Raw genomic sequence first — 22,965 nt, 5'->3', positions numbered from 1 at the left:
TCAAACTCCATTTCCAGTTCACTCACAGAGTGACTATATGACTTCAGGGAAGTTAAAAATATGACCTCAGAGTTCTTAGCACATTATGAACCCTATAAGAAAAATGTTCATGTTTTTCATATAAAACTACCATGAATAAATAGCATCCTTGTTGTTTGTCTTTGATGAATGAAAGCCATTCATCAAAGTCATGTTACTACTGGATGTGGTGGTGCACAGCTTTGATCTCGGCACCCGGGAGACAGAAGCAGGTGGATCTCTCTGAGTTTAAGACCAGCCTGGTCTACAAAGCGAGTTCCAGGACAGTCAGAGCTGTTACACAGAGAAACCCTGTCTTGAAAAACAAAACAAAAGGACAAACAACCAACCATGTTACATTTTAGAAAATAGTGACACAGTATTTATTGAGCTTATTGCTACCCAGGCTAGTATGTGCTTCTTTATAAGTTCCTTTAAGATTTTATTACTAAAAATGTTTCAATGGGGGGGCTAGAGAGATGGCTCAGCAGGTAAGAGCACTGGCTGCTCTTCCAGAGGACGGGGTGGGGGGTGGGGTGGGGTGGGGTGGTCAATTCCCAACACTCACATGGCAGCTCATAACTGTCTGTAACTCCAGTTCCAGGGGACCCGACACCCTCATGCAGGCAAAACACCAATGTACATAAATAAAAAAAAAATGTTTCAATGGATGGTATCTTTAAGGTTAAATAAAGATTCTTACCAATATGGTTTTTTCTTTATTTAAATACACAATGAGGATTTTTTTGAAAAAAAGGATCCAGGAATCTGGTATTTCTTACCAAGACAATTTGAAGCATCAACTTGTTCCTTCAAAAAATCAACACACATTTTCTTCACTGGTTCAATCTGGTACTGATTTGCTGCATCTAACAGAGACTGGACATTGTTGCTATTCACAGAAATTCTGTAAGTTAGAGGGAATATTAATTTCACACAATTTTATTACTTGAATATTACTGTAGAATATACTCTCCTATGACATATGATCCCTCCAACTCCTCCATTACAGTTTTTTGTTCTAAGGAATCAGGAGCAAACCATTTTGTTACAACAGTGCTTCTCTGTGTGTGGCAGACCCCAAGTTTACTTCCCCAAACAGAACGACTCTTCTTAACTCACCTGGCAGTGTACGCAAATTCCACCAGCTGTTCAATGATATCAGGTTCAGCGTCTTTGAGTTCTACTTCAAAGGACTTGGATTCAAGCATGTTAGCTGCAAGGAGAGCAGAAAGCGGCGCCACCACAGGTTAACGAGGGACTGACCCGCTCCGGGTTCTGTGAAGACAGAAGGCCCTGGGCCAGAGATCTCTGGAGGGAAGCACATGCAAAGGAACCCTCCGTGTTAGTGGCACCCCTTGAATTCACCTAAGAGCTTCCTCAAGTGCAAAGAGAAAGACATCCTTCAGGGTCACTCTCCCGTTTCCCTCCAAATCCTCAGAGGTAGGGAGGACACCAAAGACAAACCTGAGGCAGATATATTATTTCACATGACTGAGATCACAGGACAAGAGACAGGTGTCATGAAGGACGCCTGTCATCTCAGCACTTGGCAGGCAGAGAGAGGAGATCACTCAAGGGTCCAGACCCGCCCTGGCTACATGGCAAGCTGCTGTCTCAACATCAATAAACAAGCCGCAGGAACCAATACTAAGCAGTGTGATCAGGCCTTGGTTTCAGGGTCTTTCCACTGCAGTGTGCCGCATTTCCTCCCCTTCTTCCCCCTTCCCCTCCAGCCCTTTCGAGGCACAAACTTGCGAGATATAATGCAAGAGATGCATCTATCTAGCCCAGGTGAAGAAAACAAACTCTGACATTCAGGCAGAAACTACCTTACCATCAAAGACCCTGACCCTCAGGGCTAAGGAAAGAACACTTACCCTTGGATCGGCATCACATCTGACCATTTTCATTCTCCTTACTGTTCTATAGTCTTAAGTTCTAAAGCACTTTAAAAACTAGAAAAGACATCTGGATTTAGACTCTACCCAGTTCACACAGAAAAGACTAACCCCAGACAACAGTTTCATCTGGAAATACCCACTTGTGAACATCAGGTTAAAGAAGTGACTCGCTGCAGCAAGGACCACACGGTGCGCGGGTATCTTCCTCTCCTGGACCATGAGGATCACGTCACACAATGTTCTCTAGTGAAAGAGAAAAGCACAGAGAAAGGAACTCACCGGCTTGGCTCAGCAACATTAAGTCTAACAAAGCAGGAACTGACCAAATGCTGTAATGCCTCTATCGATTTTCTCCTAAAATCCCTCTTTCCACACACACTTTAGAACATATTTAGCAAAGACTCACAGAGTTGCTGTCAGATAGTATCAAAATTGGGTACTATACCCTGAACAGCCAAGAGGAAAATCAATTAGTGTATCTGTCATTAAAGACAATTCCCCTGAGCTACGGGTGATGGCCTACAGCTGTTGAGAGGCTGAACCTAACAACTTTGAGGCCAGTCTGGGCTGCATAGGGGGATCCTATCTAGCTTTCACCCTCAAAAGAAAATAGTCTACCGATCCTTCAGGGAAGCCACAACTTTTTTCCTAGTATAAATTCTAAGGCCTTATTGTGAGCTTTTTTCAGGGGAGGAGGAGTAAATGATACGATGGCACACTCAAATCATATTCCTTAAACACTGTAGTCTATATTGACTTCACCAATGATTGTAAAATCCAGAGTATATGGCACATTAACCATAAAAGTAGCTGTCACAGTTCTGATGGAAACAGAAGGGATTCGGAACACAGAGTGGATGAACTGACTGCTCTGAAGTAATCTTTCCTTAGACAGCTCTTCTCCCAAGCACCCTGCTGGAAGAAGCTGGCGAGCAGCCATTTCTAATGCTAGGGTGCCAGAAGTGGTCCTAAAATAACTTCAGCTGCTGGAAAGAAAAAGGAATACTGAAAAAATGTCAAGGGTTGTCATCTTATAGATGACTTTGAAAGAAAAATATATTGGGGGAGCACCAAATAATACATTCACAATGAAGCTAAAGATAGTATATAGAGAGCGCACAGAAATGTGGTGCCTGACATTTGCAGCCAATGTCCTAACCACTGGGAGTGTGAGGCAAGCAACGCTTTCTGAGTTTTTGTTTTTGTTTTTTTAAGTTTTAAATTTTATGTGTATGGTGTTTACTTGCAAGTGTGTCTGTGTACCGCATGACACCTGAGAGGTTCAGATGAGGGTGTCAATTCCCCGGGACTGGGATGATTTTAAGATGCCATTTGGGTCCTGGAATTGAACCTGGGTCTTCTCCTGAGCCATCTTTCCAGCCCGATACTGAGTGGTTTTTAAATCTTGTCACAGATCTATAATAGTTTAGTAGCTTAGCAGATACAGTTTTTGCAAATTTTAAATATCTTACTAAATGACAAGTATTTTACTACTATAGCTTTGGAGGACTTGACATTTCCTACTATGTATTTAGTTTGCTAGTATTTTGTGTGTGTGTGTGTGTGTGTGTGTGTGTGTGTGCGCGCGCGCACATGCAGGCACGTGGGTCAATGCCTGTGCAGACAGAGGCCAGAGAAAGTTAACAGGTGTCTTTCTTCTTTCCACCTAAATTTTTGAGACAGTCTCTCAGTGAACCTAAAGCTTGCTGTTTTCATCAGCCTGGCTAACCAGTGAGCTCTCAGGACTGACTCTCTGCTGGGGTGACAGACACATCTGGCCATGCCTGGCTTTTCTGTGGGTGCTGGAAATTTGAAATCAGGGAAAATGGCAGAGGTGGTTCCACAGAGGGCATGGACTGTGGCGCTGTTGAGCAGGGAACAGCTGCCCAAGAAGAACATTATCTGCAGGATCACAATTCAGATTCATTTCTTGCAGAGCATAAACTATTAGGAAACACTGAAAATGTAACTAAGATGGCTAAGAGGACCACTTGGTACAGTTCATAGCCATCTTTTTATAGTGAGCATTTCAAAGATGCTGAAAGAGAGGCAAAGGGTCAGTGCAAACGGAAGCTGTGGAGCCTCATGACAAAACTCAAATTAAGTCTAAAGGGACCCTGGACAAGGCTCTACCAATAAATATATACAACATCTGCTCTAAAATGGAGATGAAATCAACTTTCTCAAAAGGGTGGTGCTGCTCACTGCTAGTTTATAGGGGCGCTACAGGATGGGGCTGGGTTTGATATTAATATTCAACAAGTTCAAAGAAGAAAAATGCCAAGCCTGTAAGTTTCCCAGATGGAACAAGAAAGACTATTAGAGGAAGGCATGAAGCACTGCTGACTACAGGGAGGGGAGAAAAGCTCAGATGGACCAAGACGGGATGGAATCATGGGGAGAGAGAAAGGGCAGCCGGATGCCAAAATCCCACCAAATGTAAACCTTTTTTGAAATGAAACTAGACACTGAGCAGTGCTTCATATTGTTGTAGACTATTATTTGAAGATGTGTTACATTTGTTTATCCTGTGGAACATTTGCTTGATGGTACAAAGATGTGTTGCATTTTTTTATGTTGCATTTGTTTAACACTGTAAAGCTGTGTTACTTTGCCTGTCTAAAACACCTGATGGTCTAATAAAGAGCTGAATGGCCAATAGTGAGGCAGGAGAAAGAATAGGTGGGGCTGGCAGGCAGAGAGGATATATAGAGGGAGAAATCTGGGAGGCAATAAAGAGAAAGAGCAAGAGAACAAGGAGAGGAAGACTTCAGGGGCCAGCCACCCAGCTACACAGCAAGACACGGAATAAGAAGGAAAGAAAAGGTGTACAGGAATAGAGAAAGATAAAAGCCCCAAGGCCAAAGATAGGATAATTTAAATTAAGAAAACCTGGCAAGAAATAAGCCAAGCTAAGGCCAGACATTTATAATTAAGAATAAGCCTCTGTGTGATTTATTTGAGAGCTGGGTGGTGGGCCCCCCTAAAGAGCAGAAACAACCAACAATATCGTATCTAATGACATCAGCAACAACAAAAACCTGGCCTCCAAACTAAAATTACAGATCTTGTTAGTGTTAGAAGGTGTGGCGTTTGAGGATGCTCACCATAGCTTATATACTTGAATGTTTGTTTCCCAGTTAGTGAGTGTTTAGGAAGGATTAGGAGGTGTGTCCTTGTTGGAGAAGGTGTGTCACTGGGGAGGGCTTTGAGGTTTCAAAAGCCCACCCCAGGCCCAGGCTCCCTCTTCTCTGCCCCTGACTGTGGAAGAGGGCCGTAAGCTCTCAGCTCCAGCTCCAGTGGCATGTCTGCCTGTCACCATGTTCCCTGACAGGACAATTATGGACTAACCCTCTGAAACTGCAAGCAAGCCCCTAATTACTGCTTTCTTTATAAGCTGCCTTGGTTATGATGTCTCATCACAGACACAGAAGAGTGGCTAAGACATAAGGGAAAGTTAAAACTGAAGGAGTTAAAACTTGTTTACTTGATCTCAAGTTCTGAGAAATATAATCCCCTATAAATCTCTTGAAATCTCAAGTGTTTTATTAGAATGTAGAATACTAAGAATTGTTTGGGTTTTTTGTTGTTGTTGTTTTGTTTTTTTCTTTCTACCTCGTATTGTAAACTAAAAGGCTTTTAAAAAAGTTTGACTTGGGGGCTAGAGATGTTTCAGTGGTTAAGAACACTTGCTGCTCCTACAGAGAACCCAAGTTCAGTTGCTAGTATTTAACTTTAGGATGCTCACAACCTCTTGTAACCCTTGTAAGCAAATAAACTTCCATTTTATAAAACGGAGTTTATGGTAGTGTTTTACCACGGCAGAAAGCAGACTAAAAATAGTGACTTAGACTAAATTCTCACTAATACAATTTCTGTAAGGCTTAGTTTATTCTTTCATAGTTATTCTAACATTTCATCTGGCCAATGCTATCCTCAGCTGTGATATGGGTTATGCTTGAAAAATAAATTGCTGCCTTAGTTACTGTTCTATCGCTGTGAAGAGACACTATGACCAAGGCAACTTACAGAAGAAAGCATTTATTGGGAGCTTGCCTACAGTTTCAGAGGATTACTCTTTTAGTTCTTTTTTAACATGACAGCAGACAGGAAGCGGGTGAGAGCTTACATCCTGATCCACAGGCAGACAGACAGACAGAGAGATGGGGCCTGGTGTGGGCTTTTAAACCTTCAAAGCCCACCCCCATTGACACACCTCCTCCAACAAGGTCACCCCCATTCTAACAAAGCCATACTTCTTAATCCTTTCCAAATACTTCCAGTAACTGGGGACCCCAGCATTCAAACATATGAGTCTATGGGGACCTCTTTCAAACATTACACTCCCTGGCCCCAACAGGCTTGTAGCCATATCATAATGCAAAATGCATTCAGTCAAACTTCAAAAATCCTCATAGTTTTTCAGTCTTAACACTGCTTAAAAGTCCAAAATCTCTTCTGAGCTTCAAGGCAATCTCTCAATTGTAACCCCCAGTAAAATAAAGCAGAGCACACACTTCCACTATACAATGGCACAGAATACACACCACAATTCCACAAGGAAAGAAAGGGGGCAAAGGAAGAAACACTGGATCAAAGCAAGATGGAAACCAGAAGGGCAAACTTCCAACCCTGTGTCTCTAGGTCTAAAGCCAAAAGGTTTAGTGGACGCCTTTTCCCTTCCAACTTTGCTGACTGTAGCACACTTCTCTCTTGGGGCTCGTTCCACATCCTGCCTCAGCTCTACTTAGCAGGTATCCCATGCCTCTGGCATCTTCAACAGCTTGCTAGGGGTCTCCACCATTGGGTTTCATCTTCAAGGCTTCATACAACAGCCTCTCTGGGTCTCCATGCAGGGGCTCTCCTGCCAGCTGACCAACCTCAGCAGCTGTCTTTAACTGCAGAGGAAGAAGGTTCCACAACCGTTTCCTGTATGGGCCTTGAAAATCCAGAACCAGGTGGCCAGAGCTGCTAAGTTCTGCTTGCTAGGGCCAGTACTTGGCCCCCTCCTTGACTCATATTTGCATAAGATTTAACTTGTTGATGGTTTCTAGGCTGAGGAAATCCCTCAGGCCTGTTCCAGCCACAGGTTGCAGGGTTAACTGGGGAGGGAGGGGCTCACTCTCAGGGTACCACTCCCTTTATTCCATTTTGAATCCAGTCTTTCTTTAAACTTCAAACCTGGAACACAAGACTTGGTTCCAATATTATACTTGCTGGTGCTCTTTTTTTCCTCAAATTGCTCATTTTGTATTTTTCTCGCCCAGTTTGCTCCTTTCATTTTAGATCTGAATAAGATTGATTACTAGTAACTATGTGACAGTCGATACTAATCTGCTTTGAAATGTCCTCTGCAATGATATTAATCCAAAACTCTTCAATTTGGCCTCTGGCAAATTTTAAGGACAATGACAAAAAACAGTCACAGTCTTTGCAAAAATATCACAAGAATGGTCTCCAGGCCATTTGCTAATATTCATCTCCCCCTGAAACCTCTTGGGCAGGGCCTGCATAGTCCACACTGCCTTCACGATTACTGTTGTCCATGCTCTTACTAAGATGGCCTATTAATCCCTACTTAAATCAGTTGATCATTTTTCTAGTCCAAAGTACCAGTGTTGCATATTCCTCCAAACAACAGCATGGTCAGGCCTGTCACAGCAATACACCACTCCTTGGTACCAACTTCTGTCTTAGTGTTCTGTGGCTGTGAAGAGACACCACGACCAAGGAAACTCATACAAGAAAATATTTAACTGGGGGCTTGCTACAGCTTCAGAGGGTTAGTCCATGATCATGGGGTGGGGGGAGCAGGCAGGCAGGGATTGTGCTGGAGAAGTAGCTGAGAGCTATCTTCTGATCCATAGATAGCATTATTGGGGGGGGGGGGGTGTCTGATGTTCCTTTGTTCATAAAGCCTGGAAAATCCAAACATTCAGGAAAGCTTTAGGGGCACCCCCTAAAGGTGACCCTTATCCCCATGGAACTACAGGCCTTAAAGGTATCTGTTACATTCTCAACTAATACAACTGAAGTAAAAAGAGGAAAGACTCCCTCAAGAGAGATTTACAGGTGGAACTCCACATGAGGACAGGCTCCTAAGAGAGGTGCACACACACACACACCCAAGGTGCAGAACGGTCAGGAGGAGCAGAGCTGTAGAAATTCAAGGCCACAACCTGCCTTGTACAACTGCTGGCTGCAAACGTGGGTGACTTCTCTCAAGAGGGAGGGAAGCTCTGTCACTAGAGAGAACTTGGAGATTCAGCCAGCGACACAAAGTTCAAAAACAACTACTAAGCCTCCAATATACAGGGTGAATAACAGACAGAGGAGGAAAGAAAGCCAGGGACCCTGGGGGCGGATCCCATCCATCTGGGACATTTCTAACATCTGCACAAGAAAAAAGAACGTATCATATACTAGAGCAGCAGTGTACACAGACAAAGTCTCTTCTTTAGGAGGTAAATGGTTTCCCTGGTGGCTTCTTGAGGGATAATCCTCCCAGCTGGGTTTAGTCTAACAATCTGAAGAGTTAGGGGTGGGTGTGCACAACCCATTAAAATCCAAAGCTGAGTTTTTCTTTCCTCATCTTTGAAAATTATCTGTTCTGAGGTGTGGTGGGGCAGCTTTTAATCCCAGAGACAGAGGCAGGCAGATCTCTAAGATGGAGGCCTCATTTTATTTTTTCTTCATATAGTTAAATAAAAAAAGAAAGAAAGAAAAGAAAAAGAAACTAAAAAAACCACCACCACCACCACCACTGCAAAACAAAACAAAAGCAAACAAACCAACAACAATAAAGCCACGAAACCCCAGAAGAGCTACTTTTAGCCAGGGGCTGAGCCTGCTGCTCTATTCCACAGGGTGAGACACAGCTGGAACTCAAGTGATGCTCCCGAGTGAGTAGCTTCTGGTGCTGGATGAAGAGTCCTTTACGGACCTTTTGATCCTCCACATATCTTGTGAATGACAAGAAAGCAAGGTGCTCCTAATCCCTCGGGGCAGCCCACCATTTCTCAGAATTGTGTTGCCAGAGTGACAGTACTTTTACAGAGCTAAAAGCTAGGTAGTAAAGATGCTAAACTAAACGTGACTACAATATTTACAGAAAAAGGCAAGTGCACAAAGAAACAGAATCTTGTGAGAATAAATAGTAAGAGGGCCTTGATGCAATCTAGGGCACTCGAGGAGCAAGTGGCATTTAAGGGAAGAAACATGAGAGCGAAAGGAGGTAAAGTGTGTTTCAGGTACTGTGGTATGTTAGTTAGGTTCTGAACACAGGGACCTTGTCTTACTCGGGTTTCTATGGGTGTGATGAAACACCATGACCAATAAGCAAGTTGGGGAGGAAAGGGTTTATTTGGCTTACATTTCCATATCATTGTTCATCATGGAAGGAAGTCGGGGCAGGAACTCAAACAGGGAAGGAACCTGGAGGCAGGAGCCGATGTAGAGGCCATGAAGGGATGCTGCTTACTGTCTTCTCAATCTGCTTTCTTTCTTCCCATCTGGCCCAGGGATGGAACCACCCACAGTGGACTGAGCCCTCCCCCATCGTTAATTAAGAAAATGCCCTACAGGTCCACCTACAACCCCATCTTATAGAAACATTTTCTTTTTTTTTTTTTTTTTTTTTTTTTTTTTTTTTTTTTTTTTTTTTGGTTTTTCGAGACAGGGTTTCTCTGTGTAGCTTTGCGCCTTTCCTGGAACTCGCTTTGGAGACCAGGCTGGCCTCGAACTCACAGAGATCCGCCTGGCTCTGCCTCCCGAGTGCTGGGATTAAAGGCGTGCGCCACCACCGCCCGGCTTAGAAACATTTTCTTAATTGAGGTCCCCACCTTCAGATGACTTTTGCTTGTGTAAAAGTGGACATAAAGCTATCAGCACATATCAAAAGTACAAAAGCTAAAAGAACAGGGATACATGACTGGAAAAGAAGGGTGAGACCAGACGAAAACAAGGCTTTGAGGCTAGCTAAAGGTAAATCTTCACTAGTCATTTATACGTGTCCAAAGAACCTTCAGAAGCACTGCTAACCACCATACAATCTACTTCACCCTTCAGCTTCACTTTCCTCCTCTTCCATTTAGCAGAAGATCTCACTGCTTCTTTTTCAGAAAAAAAAAAAAAGACTGGGCACCACCCCGATGCTTCTGATTCCAAACACAGCTATCTGCCAGTCCTTCACTCTTTCTCACTAGGAAGAAGAGTTGCCAGACCTTTGAGACTAACCACATTTACTTCGTTATCCTATCCAGAATTACCAATTCCTGATTCTCTCTCCTACAGTCAACTCTTATTTTTATTCGTATCGTTTCCTTTAGTTTAGTTTTTGTTTCATCACAAGAGGGTTTCAATGAGTTATGCAGCTCAGGCTAGCCCTTAATTTATGAGCATCCTGAATGTTGGGATCACAGGCATGAGCCACCATGTACAGTTTGCAATTTTTAAACAGATTGACTTCCCTCCCATTTAAACAAAGCTAAGCAACCTTCACTTGACTCTTGTAAATTCTTCAGGATTTCTCAACACCAGCTGTTTTAATTTTCTCATATCTTACTCACAACAGCTTACACTAATCTGATTCCCATCTGTCCCTCCATCAAAATAACTTCATCAAAATATTGAGTCACCAAACTTGTGTGGCTATATCCAATCTGCTTTAATCCTACTCATCTTCTGACTTTTCATTGGCTTTAAAATTCGAGGTCCTTCTTTTGAAATCCTGATTTTTCAAAATTCTTATTTTTCTCTTCTCTTCTGGACACTGCTTTTTCATGTTCTTAATGGCTCATTCCCTAACCTTCATCCTACATTCTTAAGTTGCCAAAGCATCAATGAAAAAGTTATCTTCTGTATCAGGTAACTGATATAAATTCACACTTCTAAGCTACAACCAACCATCAGCTAAAGGCAACTGATCATCCTATTGACAAACCAAATGGAACATACCTGAAGATACAAATTATAACCCTTGCTCCAATATTTTGACTCTCATCTAGTTATACATTCCAGAATGTTAAAAGTCAGACTTTGTATTGAACCCCTTAAGCTTCCAATCAACTACCAACAGCAACAAAACAACTAACATTTACTTAGATGTCTGGTCCTATTTTAAGTTATCTTAATTTGGTTATCATAACCACACATGGAAGTCATCACAACATCTAGGTTTTGTGGATTTTACCTTTTACCTCTTTTAAAAATACTACCTTGTCTTCATTGATAGTATTACTGCTGTGGCTAGCAGTTCAGTCCAAAGAATCATCAGAGCTCACTGGATACAACTTCCTATTCAGTCTAACAGTAACCACTCTGAGATCTCTTTTAATTCACATCTTTTAATGTCATTCACATAAAGAAAAAGATCGTAGGCCGGGTGGTAGTGGCGCACACCTTAATCCCAGCACGTGGGAGGCAGAGGCAGGTGGATCTCTGTGAGTTCCAGGTCAGCTGGTCTACAGGGTGACTTCCAGGATAGCCAAGGCTACACAGAGAAACCTAGTCTCAAAAAACCATAATAAATAAATCAACAAATGCAAAGCCTTTTCAAAAGAAAAGGAGGTGTGAAGAAAGAGCAAATTCTAACTGAGGAAGCAGCGCACAAGTCGTCCCCGGCCACTTCCTCCATTTCATCCTGCACCGTGTTCCCTCCTCCGGGTCTGTGTTCCGGTCAAACTGGACTTTAACCAATGCCTGCGCTTGCCGTTTTAAAGTAAAGCAGGTCTCCAGCATAAGCATGCTGTTTCTGGTCCAAGAGAGGTCCTCTCCTCTGCCTGGGAACACTCTTATGTTAGTTCTCTATTGTCATTGCTTAGAGAAACTTTCCTGATGGTCAATACACTCTATTATTATTATTATTATTATTATTATTATTATTCTCCTCTTCTTCCTCCTCCTCCTCCTCCTCCTTCTTCTTATTCTTATTCTTCTTCTTCATAATACCCCCACTGCTGCAGTTTTACATTTCTCTGTGTAGCTCTTCACTAAGGAATGTCTCCCTCCCCTAACTGGACTGTAAACTGCACAGGAAAAGGGCTGTCAGGCTTTGCTTACTAATGTATTCCTAGCAGTACTTCTGTACATAGTCGCAGGCTCTCAGGAAATAGCCATGGAGATGAACGAGTTAGCGAGTCACACTGCAACAGGACAACATGAACTGAGAGTAAAAAGGGCCGTGAACTCACTCCGCTTTGAGGTGCGACAATAAAAAGAGAGGTATCTAGAGGGGAATGTTAAAGCGGAGATGGGTAAATGTTTGCTGCATGGTTAAAAAATGAGAAGTTAAAACATGTTTAAATGCTGACAGCAAGAAACCAACAGAATAAGAGGAGTTAAAGACGTTGAACAAAGATGGACCACGAATCTAACTTTTCAGAAGTCAAAGCCTCAAATGTAAAACCGACCTTTGTGGTGGTATTGTGTTCCCCAAGATATTGTGCACCCCAATAAATTTATCTGGGGTCAGAGACAGAACAGCCACTAGATACAAAGGCTAGAAAATGGTGGCGCACACACCTTTGATCCTAGCACTCCAGAGGTAGAAATCCCTCTGGATCTCTGTGAGTTCAAGGCCACATTGGAAATGGCCAAGTACGGTGACATAAGGCTTTAATCCCAGAAAGCCAGCCTTTAATCCCAGCGAGTGGTGGTAGAAATCAGAAAGGTATATAAGGCGTGAGAACCAGAAACTAGAAGCATTTGGCTGGTTAAGCCTTTAGGTTTTGAGCAGCACAGTTCAGCTGATTAGCCATTCGGATATGAGGACACAGAGGCTTCCAGTCTGAGGAAACAAGATCAGCTGAGAAGTTGGCCAGGTGAGGTTAGCTGTGGCTTGTTCTGTCTCACTGACCATCCAGCATTTCACCCCAATAACTGGCCCCAGGTTTGATTTTATTAATAAGAACTGTTAAGATTCATGCTACAGACCTTACATGGTATTATGGCTTAGACAGCAAGTTTACCTCCAAAAGGTCCATGTATGCAAGGCCTGGTAAATGGCACCACTATTTTAGGAGATTAGCTAAAAATTTTAGAAATAAGGCCAAGGTAGAAGTAGGCCACTGGAGGCAGGTCCTCTTTTGGGGTAGGGAGTGGGGGATAATCTTGTCCTTGGTCCCTTGGTCTGTGTCCTGTCTATAATAAGGTGAAATGCCACAACCAGTCATGGACTGAACCCTATCAAGGCCAGATGACAAGTAAATCTTCCCCTTGTGAAGTTGCTCTGTTTAGGTGTTTAGTTACAGCTATGAAGACAACAAAACCAGCAACACCGAGCACTAGTACGAGGAGTGGAATAAATGCTTCACTAATCTGACCGTCTAGGGTCCAGAAACCTTTGGAACTAGTATATGAAAAATCCAGAAGAGATTGGAGATGTGGGCTAGAAGCCCTAGAATGTTATAATGCTTAATTTTCATAGACGCTCAAAGGGCAGCATGCCAATAGAAATGCAGAGGCTAGCCGGGAGGCAGTGGTGCACGCCTTTAATCCCAGCACTTGGGAGGCAGAGCCAGGCGGATCTCTGTGAGTTCGAGGCCAGCCTGGTCTACAGAGTGAATTCCAGGACAGGCTCCAAAGCTACACAGAGAAATCCTGTCTCCACACCCTCCCACCCCCACACCCCCACACCCCTGCAGGAAAAAAAAAATGCAGAGGCTAAGGATGAGAAAAAAGATTCTGTGTTACCACATGGCAAAGATGTTGTCTATATTTTGTTCATGCCCTGAATCCTTCTAGAAGCCTGAATTTAATCTAGCAGAGGAAGTTTCAAGGTAGCCCAGCATTCAGAATGTGGGACAGGCAGGCAGGTTACTTTAACCAGCTTTACAGTAAAAATGAAGCAGAAAGACTTGCAATTTGGTCAGAAAAGCCTGTATAAAGTTGAGGCCAAGGAGGCATGGTTTCTGCAAAGTTAGAGCTGTTAAGAGGCTTTACCCTCTCTGAGGAGTGGAGGGGAGAGGGGAGAGGAGAGCAGGAGAGCGGAGGGAGGAGAACTGCAGTTGGTATGTAAAATGAAAAAAAACTAAAATAAGGAAATAAGCAACTAAGGACTGCATCAGGACAACAGAAAAGATGCCTTGAGAGTTTAAGAACTGGCCAGACTCCAGCCATTTCAGGCTCCCAGGTATGAATATATTAAATTCATTTTAAAGACGTTCTCTTAAGAAAAGAGCACCTCCAAGACACCCTTCCCACAGGCTGCCTAGAAAGTTGTTTTCCCGAGATTCATTTCAATGTGCTCAATCACCCAGGGAGTCGTGGCAGCCATGGTCTACGGTGCCTGGTTACTGCTCCGGCTGGAGGCAGAACTAGTGCCGTTAGGATGCTGGCTTCACAGGCAAGATGCGACAGATCTGTGGAACCCATGAGGATACAGCCTGTGAGGACGAAGGTGCGAAGACTCAGGTTCAGTTCTCTCCTTGTCCCCCATGCTGCTTCTACCAGGCCTTTGTCCCTGCCCGAGCGTCACTTCGGCTCTGTTATTTATTAATCCCCACAGACAGACCCTCTCCCCACTCACTGTGCAAGCTGAACTCAGTCCCAGTACCAACCCTACCCACGGTGCTGGCAGTTAAGTCCCCCTGATTCTACCCACCCCCACCCATGGCACCTGCACCAGTACCTTCCCAGAGCAACTACTCACATGACCAAGGCTATCTAATTCTCACTTAGGCTTTGTATTTCTCTCACAGAACTCAACAAGAGGTTAACATAAGCTTTTAAAATGTTAACTGTTCTTGAATTCATTTCATAGGGGAAAAAAGAAAACTATAGTGATACTCAAGACATGCACCTCAAAATACTAAGAAACAAACGCTACTAACATCCATCTGTTCCTCACATAAAGAAAGTACAGCAACTACATATGAATAACAGTTATTATGATCCAGACTTGTAGAGTCTTCTCATTCTACCAGTTAATAAAATTAATCCAAACAAAAGGTTAGAGAAATCAATCAAGCAGCAATCTAATGAAATAAGGTGCCACTATCACTCAGTAGAAGAGCTAAAATAAACACCAACACCACCAAGCTGTCAGAAATATAAATGTGGTGCAATCATGTTGGAGGTTTGAGAGCTATGCATCAAAATCAAATATGTTATGCTCTCTATAACTCAGTCACTCCCTCCTTGGCATTTCCCAATACAAACACAGACATATAGACACCATAAGACAAAAATGTTCAAAGCAGTATTCTTTTTTAAAATGTTTTTACTTATTCTTGAGATTATACAATTCTTAAGTATACAACTGATGTTACTCTTCCCCCTAATTCCTCCCAGATCCTCCCTCCCTTTCTCCCTCCCTCCCCAGCTTCATGTTCTCTAAAAGTTTTAGAACAAACAAATTTTTTCTCTTTCTTGTTTTTTTTTTTGTAACAGGGCCTCACTTCATAGCCTTTGCCAGCCTAGGGTTTACTATTTAGACCAGGATGACCCAAAATTCATATAGATCTGCTTGCCTCTGTCTCGGGCTCCTGAGTGCTAGGATTAAAGACGTGGGCTGCCATGTTCCACCAGCAGCATTATTCCTAAAAACACCAAAGCAGAAATAACTCAGAGTGTATAATAACACACCAGAGAGATCATGATACATTGATAAAGAAATACCATATTCCAAAACAAATGAGCTAGTAGTAAATACTAAAACACAGACAAACCCACTAAGGTTAATTTTAAGAAACTGAGGCATGGTGCTGGGTGCTCGGTGAGGTACAGTGCTTACTCAGCATGTACAAGGACCCGAGTTTAACCCCCAGCAATGCAGATTTTAAAAAAAGGGAAACAAAATAAACCCAAGTATACATTATGTAATGTCTACTTATAAAAATTCAATAATTTTATACAAAATAATTTTTATTTATAAAAAAACTGGTAAGAAAATGGCAGTTATCATGGGGGAAAGTGATTGAGAAGGCACAAGAAACCTTTCTTTATACTGGTCACATTTCAGTTCTATTAATAGCAATCTATTCACTTTATAATTATCAAGTTTCAGATTTATAAATCTTACACTTTATCACAAAGTTTACTTTAAAAACAATGGGTAAGAAATGGCCAGATAAGGGAGGAAAAGGCAGGAAAACCTAAGACTGTTAGCTCTGCATAGTGCTACTGTGGTGATACATTGTGTACCCTAATCAACTTGCCTGAGGGTCAGAGGACAGAGCCAGCCACTAGATTAGACATAGAGGTCAGGTGTGGTGGCACACACCCTTAATCCCAGGAAGTAATATGGCAGGGCAGAGAAAGGCGTGAGGAAACTGGAACTCACTTTCTTTAGGCTGAGGATTTCATAGAGTTCCTCAGGCAAGTTTATTAAGGTACACAATATATCACCACATGCTACTTCTATGGTTTTTCTGTAGTAAAACTAATGTTAAAACTCACATACACTGGCAGTTAAAAATGGGACAAAGGCGGGGCCTTTCAGAAGTAACTAGATACTAAGGACTCCATCCTCATGAAAACAATGTGGTTCCTAGGAGTGACTTGGGGGCTAGAGAGCGGGCGGGCTCAGTAGTTAAGAGCACACACTGCTCTTGCAGAGGACTGGAGTTTGGTTCTTAGCTCACAAACGCCTGTAGCTTCAGGTCCGGGACCTCTGATGCCTCTGAAGGCACCTGCACTGGTGTGCACTATCTACAAGTACACCACTCTTCAAAGTCAATCTTTCACAAGAGGGTAACTTAACTCTAGGGATGGATGGTTATGAAGTATGCCTGCCACTCCTCAGTCTCAGTTGTTCTTTCATAGCATGCTTGTTTCTGTACAAAGCTGGTTCATTTGATTTTCAGGGGACAGTGTGTGCTCCCCATCTTGGACCTCCAGAATTGGAAACTAAGTAATCCTGTCTTCTTCCTAAACTACTACTCTTTGGGTATTTTGTTATAGCAACAAAATGGACTCATACAGCATTACATAAAAGAAATTACCTAAATTGTGCTACCTAAATCTACATAGAACAAATTAGTAGTCAAGTAGGAACTGGAATTGAGATATACTAATCTCAGAGTATGCCGAAATCCTTGAAAGAAGGTTTCTGGGTGAATGACAAGAGGGTCCTTGTCATTCAAGCACTCATAATCTTCATTTGCAATGTAATGAGATTTAAAAGGAAACAAAATATAACACAAACTTGAGATTTAACATTATTTACCAAAAACAGTAATACTTATAAAACTGGTCCTCAAGCAAATGTTCCTTTTCTGACTTCTGCTTCAGCCTATCCTCATCAACTGTCCTTGTCAGTCATTTTTAGTTAAATCTTTCTATGATAGATTTATAAATGAGCAATAAATAACCAACTATAAAATGAAAATATGTATCTTAAAAAAAACTGTGGTGGTCTGAATGAAAATGGCCCCGTAGTCCCATAGGGAGTGGCGCTATTAGGAGGTATGGCCTTGTTGGAGGAAGTGTCACTGGGATGGGCTTTCAGGTTTCAAGTGCTCAAGCCAGGCCCAGTGTCCCTCTCTCTTCCCGCTGTCTGTGGATCCAGATGTAGAACTCTCAGCTCCTTCTCCAGCACCATGTCTGCCTGTGTGGTGCCATGCTTCCTGCATGACTGTAATGGGCTAAACCTCTGAAACTGTAAATCAGCCCCAATTAAATATTTTTCTTTATAAGAGTTGCTGTGGTCATGGTGTCTCATCACAGCAATAAATCCCTAAGACAGAAGTTGGTACCAGGGGCTAGGGTATTGCTGTAATAGAGCTGACCATGCTTTTGTTTGGAGGAATGTGGACTTTGGGACTTGGGATTAGGAAAGCAGCTGAATGGTTTAAGTGGGGCTTAATGAGCCATACTGGTAGGAACATGGAAGACAGTGGTGCTGAGGGTGATTACAACTACGGAGGCCCAGTTCAAAAGGTTTCAGAGACCATTAGTATGTGGCCTAGAGACCACTGCGATATTTTGTAGAAGAATGTGGCTGCTTTCTGCCCTTGTCCAAAAAGTCTGCCTGAGGCTTACCTGAAAAGTCATTAACAGGTTTGGGAGAGATTTCAAAACAGCCTAGCATTGAGTGTGTTGTGTGGTTATTAGTGGCTAGTTTTATGCAGATTTATAATGAAAAGGAGGAAGCTGAGCAAGTTAAACTACAAAATGCACAGTTTGAGGAGAAAAGGGACACCAGGAATTGTAATGGTCCTTGTGCTTCAAGGAGATTAAAAGAAAAGCAAGGTCCTAAATAGAATAAAGAAGGTAGTGGTGAGCTCAGCGCAAAACTCCACCCAACCCGTGAAAAGGAATCAGACAAAAGTGAAAAGGAATTGGTGGTTTATACATTTAATCCCAGCACTCAGGAGGCAGATGCAGGCAGATCCCTGAGTTCAAGGCCAGCCTGGTCTACAGAGATAGTTCCAGGGCAGCCAAGCTTACACAAGTGAAGGAAACCATGGAAAACAGAAACCTGGTGAAAATGTATTTGAACAAGGGGACCATGTTCCAGCCCCAGCAAGTATTAGAACCTGGCATAGGACCCAAAATAAGACAAAGATACAGAAATCCATTAAGGTGATTAAAATGCTACACAGTCTATAATAGCTCAACAAAACTAAACAACAATGTAAATCAATACAAAATGATACTAGGCATCTTTTAAAAATGCAGGAATCCACCAAGTTGATAAAAATGCTAGAGGAGTCTGCAATACACCCAAGTCAACGATAAAGAAAAAGCAGGCTTTTTTGAGATTGGGTGCTCAATCAAGTATCCATATTACTCTTTGTATTCAGCAGCATAACCTTGATTTTTCAGTAATTCTAATTTAGTAACTGTATTTCTATATTTTAACAACAAAATAAACAGACGTCAGCAGTCTAAAGCTTGAACCAATTTTAAAACCAAAGAGCTAAACATACAGGCTCAAACAATCTTCTCAAGTTTAACATCTGATGCTGCAGCCTATCTATTTAAGGAATGAGGTAATGCTTTACAAAGCTGCGGTCCACGGACGACAAGGCTCGGGGGAGTGGGAGTAAAGAGAATGAGTTCAAACAAGTGTAAGCGCCACTGAGCTCGACTTAATCACCACTACAAGCACACATCAAAGACACCTGCAATCTCAGATCATCGATACTGTAAACCACAAGAAGGCTACAAGAAAAGAAGACGAATGTGAAGAGATACACGCTCAACAGCGGACTCAGCCGTTTGCAGCTATTTCAGCAAAGGCCAGGAATGAGCTACGCATTTGAGAACCTAGTATCTACCGCACCAGAGCACTGCGCCAGCTGGTGAACAAAGACAAGATTGCAGCGCCCAGCGTTGGCTTAAAGAAATCAGGAGTTGGTATCTTCCTAAATAGACCTTAAATTCTTCTGCTCTGCATACTCTCAGCAAAAGCGCCAGAAAGGCGAAGGAGGCTTTTCAGTCACTCAAGCTTACGTTGGGCTTTGTCCTCCTGAAAAACAGAATCGGAGTCAACAAACGGAAACATCCCTACAGCCTCCTTCCATGTGGGTTCCCTACCAAGTACAGCTCACGGAACCAAAAAGCAACCAGAAGCGGCGTTCCCATGCTTACCGGTCTATCAGAGGTCATAATCTAATGAATAAATAAAAATCTGCCCACCGTCTCCGCCGTTAAAACGTGCTTTTCATAAGCCACCTTTCGACGACGTGCCGCAGTTCCACGGATACGCCACATATCAAAGGCAGAACAAAGAGATACTCTAGGTAACAGCGGCGCCTAGGGCCCTTAGGACACGGTTATTTGCCGGGATCTGTTTTTTTACCCTAAATTAGCAGGGGTGGGAGGATTTTGTCGAGTAGTGCCACCTGGTTGACAACGGAGGCGGGGCGGGAAGCCTCCCTCTGCGGGCTTCGGGATCTTACCGCACCGTAACCGCCCGCACTCCGAATGCTCGGGGGCTTCACAGAGAACTGGAGCAGACCGGTTACACAACGGCCCCGGGAGGCCCACCGCCCGCCCGCCCGCCCGCCAGGAGTCCACGCAGAGTGGGCCTCGGAAGCCCCGTGGCAGAGCAGGCCTGCAGCCAAGGCGACAGGCCCGGCCGCCCCGCCCCGCCCGCGGCCCCGCGCAGCCCGCACCTGCTTTCTCATGTTGTTCATGACACCCATGAAACCCGCGAGCAGCTTGGCTTCTTCCCGAGCTGCAAGCTTCTTCTCGGTCTTCTTTTTGCTCTTCTCCACGCCAGAGGTGGCCATCCTCCTCTTGCCCTCCGCGGTTTCGCGACGAGGGTGTGCTCGCCAGACGCGTCGGCCGGGAGCACGGCGTTGGCGGCGGATCGCCGAGGACCGCCGGACCGCCGAAGGAGGACGGAGCTCCTCGGAGAATAGCCGACCAGGCGACGGCAGGTCCGCCACGGTTGCAAGTAAAGGGAACCCGGGAATAGCAAGCATGCGCACTGGGCGCCAGGATAAAGAGGGGAGGGGAGGGGCGAGACTGGAAGCGAAGACGCGGAGGGGGTGGCGAGGCCCGTGCGTCACAGCCACGCAAGGCTCCCAGCAACTGGCTGTGTCGTGCCGAGTGGTGGGTGTTGCCGCTTTTTCCTCTGGCCACTGAGTGGCGGTTGCATCGGCCTGATCCAAGGTCACATGGACCTTTCTTCTGCCAAAGGCGGAGTCTCCAGGTTTAGATGTCGTGATGATCTATTTTGGATGATTGTGTGATAGAACATGCTAAAAATGCCTGCCCATGGTGTAAGCTCCTCGAAAACAGTCAGCTCTTCACTGCAGCGTCGAGTGTGGCGTATTGTGGGCGCTCAGTAACTGCTAAATGATTAAAGAAATCATTTTGCAAGGCAAAAGCTCATTTATCCCGAGCACAAGAACTGCGCGTTTGGGATTCAGAAGCAAGAACACAGCCCTGTGCATGTCTCCTTAGCATGATATGCCTGCCTGTTTAGTAGGCTGTTTTACTCTCATTAAAACAGAAATCAGGCAGGACGGTGGTGGTGCATGCCCTTAATCACAGCACTTGGGATGCCAAGGCAGGTGGATCTCTGTGAGAAACCCTGTCTCTTAAAAAAAACAGAGATCAAGTGTCGGTTTCAGAAGGCTTCAATTAAGCTTCCTAGAACTCATGGAAACGTGTTTCATAACTAGAGTTTTTATTTTGCTGTTTAGGAATATACAGGATTGTCTGAAATTGCTATTTCTAATAATGGAAACATTCTACATAACCTCTCAGTTTTCTACCTAGATGTATAAGGGACTAGATGTAAGTGTTGGAACTCAGATGGAAAGGTATCCAGGCAGTAAGGAGCCAAGGAATACCACAGTCTCTGTAAGCGTGATAGTTTGCAGCTCTGCTCCAGGAAAAGGTTTCCCCAGTATAAATGTAACAACTCTGCTCCGGCAGGGGAGGGTGTCCCCAGAGGAATTGTTACACTTCTGTTCTGGAAAAGTGTCACAGCTCTGCTCAGTCCGGGAGACTGTAACAACTCTGCCCAGCTGGGGCAAAGTTTCCCCAGCTGAAGTGGTACATTTCTGCTGCAGTCTGGCTCCTGTGAAAAACTTTAACATCTGGGCTCCAGTCCGTGAAAACGGCACACCTGGCAAAAAAAAACCTCACTCAAGAGATTTATTGGGAAGGAAAAATCCAGGAGGGTGACTGACTCGAGGGTGAGAAGCAGCAGCACACTGGCCAGGGTACAGAGCTTATATACAAGGTTTGGGGGCAGTTTTCCAGGGTGACTTGGGACTGGTAGATGTTTGTAGTCTGAATCTGGGGCAAGCTCAGGTATTTGTGGGATTTCAAGTCCTGGTCCTAGGTTCAAGTCAGGGTCAGGGTATTTTTCCTCTGCCCAGGTCTCAGGTCTAGCCAGGGGCAGGGTGTTTTTTCCTTGGCCCCTTTCACCCTACACTAGACAGAGAAGTTTTATGTAAAATGAACTAGACTGTTCAGTCATGAACAGTAACTGCTTAAAAGAAAATTAAATAAATTATTCTAAGCTGTATAGGAGCAGCTATGGCCTAAAAACAGGGAGTCAACTTCTCCTGGATAACATGTTCCACTATAAAAGAGATTATATAAATCAACAAAGGAACGTTAAAAAAACCAAGGCATTTACCAAACGCACTGGTGGGAGCATCGGGTAGGTAGACTACAGCACAATGGGAAATCCCTTGTGTAGGTTTTAGACTTCCTTTTTTAAACAAGCTCTCTGCCACACACTTTGTGTGTAGGAGTGTTTGTTGGATTCTGTGTGCCATTTGAGTGCAGTGCCCATGACCATGGCTAGAAGAGAGCATCTGATCCTCTAGGATTGAAGTATGGGGGGCGGGGGAGCCTCTGCTTAGGTGCTGGGAATTGAATCCAAGTCCTCTAGAGGAGCAGCCAGTTCTCTTAAGCATTAAGCCATCTCTCCAGCCCCCTTTCACCATTCATTTTAAAGAATTTTTTTATTATTTAGAATAATTTTTAAATTTAAATATACTCATCCAACTTTAAGTTCTTTCTCAAAAAAAAAAAACACAAAACAAAACAGGAAATCCAATACTATAACAACAAAACCCCAAAACCAAGAAAGCAAAATAAAGCAATACCCAAAAAGAAATACAAATACCAACTGTAACCAAATAAAAGCACCACACACACAACTGCGGAGTCCACTGTATGTTGGTCAACTATTCCCGAACATGAGACCTGCACTGGAGTGACTGATATATCTAGTGTCACTCCGTTGGAAAAAAACAAACTTTGCCTCTCCCAGCAAGTATAAATGACATTCAGTTCTTAACCTTTACCCTACTCAATTTACCAATGCTCAATTTCCATTCTTTCATTCATTCATTTAAAAAAATTAACAAAATAAAATACAATAAGATAAAAAAGACCATCACATCCAAGTTGATCAGGACAAACCAACAGAAGGAAAGAGCCCATGATAAGGCACAAGAGTTGGAGACCCACTTGTTGGCACACTCAGGAATCCCATAAAAACTCTAAACTGGAAGCCATAATATGTACACCGAGAACCTAGTGCAGACTCAGGCAGGTCCTGGGCATGCTGCTTCAGTCAGTCTCTGAATTAGTATGAGCTTTGCTCAGATTGATTTAGAGGGCT

General features: G+C 43.5%; 1 protein-coding gene across 10 annotated transcripts in view; it reads right to left on the bottom strand.

The window, feature by feature from the left end:
* The window catches only part of Klhl7 (kelch like family member 7), a 54,967-nt gene extending 32,614 nt beyond the window's left edge, over positions 1–22,353 (bottom strand). Inside the window, exons 1-5 of one of the 10 annotated variants that reach the window (XM_076566750.1) lie at positions 19,150–19,954; positions 15,392–15,460; positions 2,063–2,165; positions 1,141–1,234; positions 801–925 (exon numbers count right to left, since the gene is read on the bottom strand). In XM_076566750.1, coding sequence (XP_076422865.1) covers positions 801–925; positions 1,141–1,234; positions 2,063–2,165; positions 15,392–15,439 — 370 coding nt within the window. In that variant the 5' untranslated portion in view covers positions 15,440–15,460; positions 19,150–19,954. Of the gene's footprint in view, positions 1–800; positions 926–1,140; positions 1,235–2,062; positions 2,166–15,391; positions 15,461–19,149; positions 19,955–19,984 lie in introns of those variants that run through there. The other 9 variants (XM_076566746.1, XM_076566747.1, XM_076566748.1 and 6 more) reach the window with 9 other exon arrangements.
* Between the last annotated feature and the right edge of the window lie 612 nt (positions 22,354–22,965).

This window comes from Peromyscus maniculatus, chromosome 3 (genome assembly GCF_049852395.1).
Source record: "Peromyscus maniculatus bairdii isolate BWxNUB_F1_BW_parent chromosome 3, HU_Pman_BW_mat_3.1, whole genome shotgun sequence".
NCBI classification, from domain to species: Eukaryota; Metazoa; Chordata; class Mammalia; order Rodentia; family Cricetidae; genus Peromyscus; species Peromyscus maniculatus.
The sequence above is the reverse complement of the archived record's forward strand: the minus strand, read 5'-3'. Positions and strand labels throughout refer to the sequence as shown.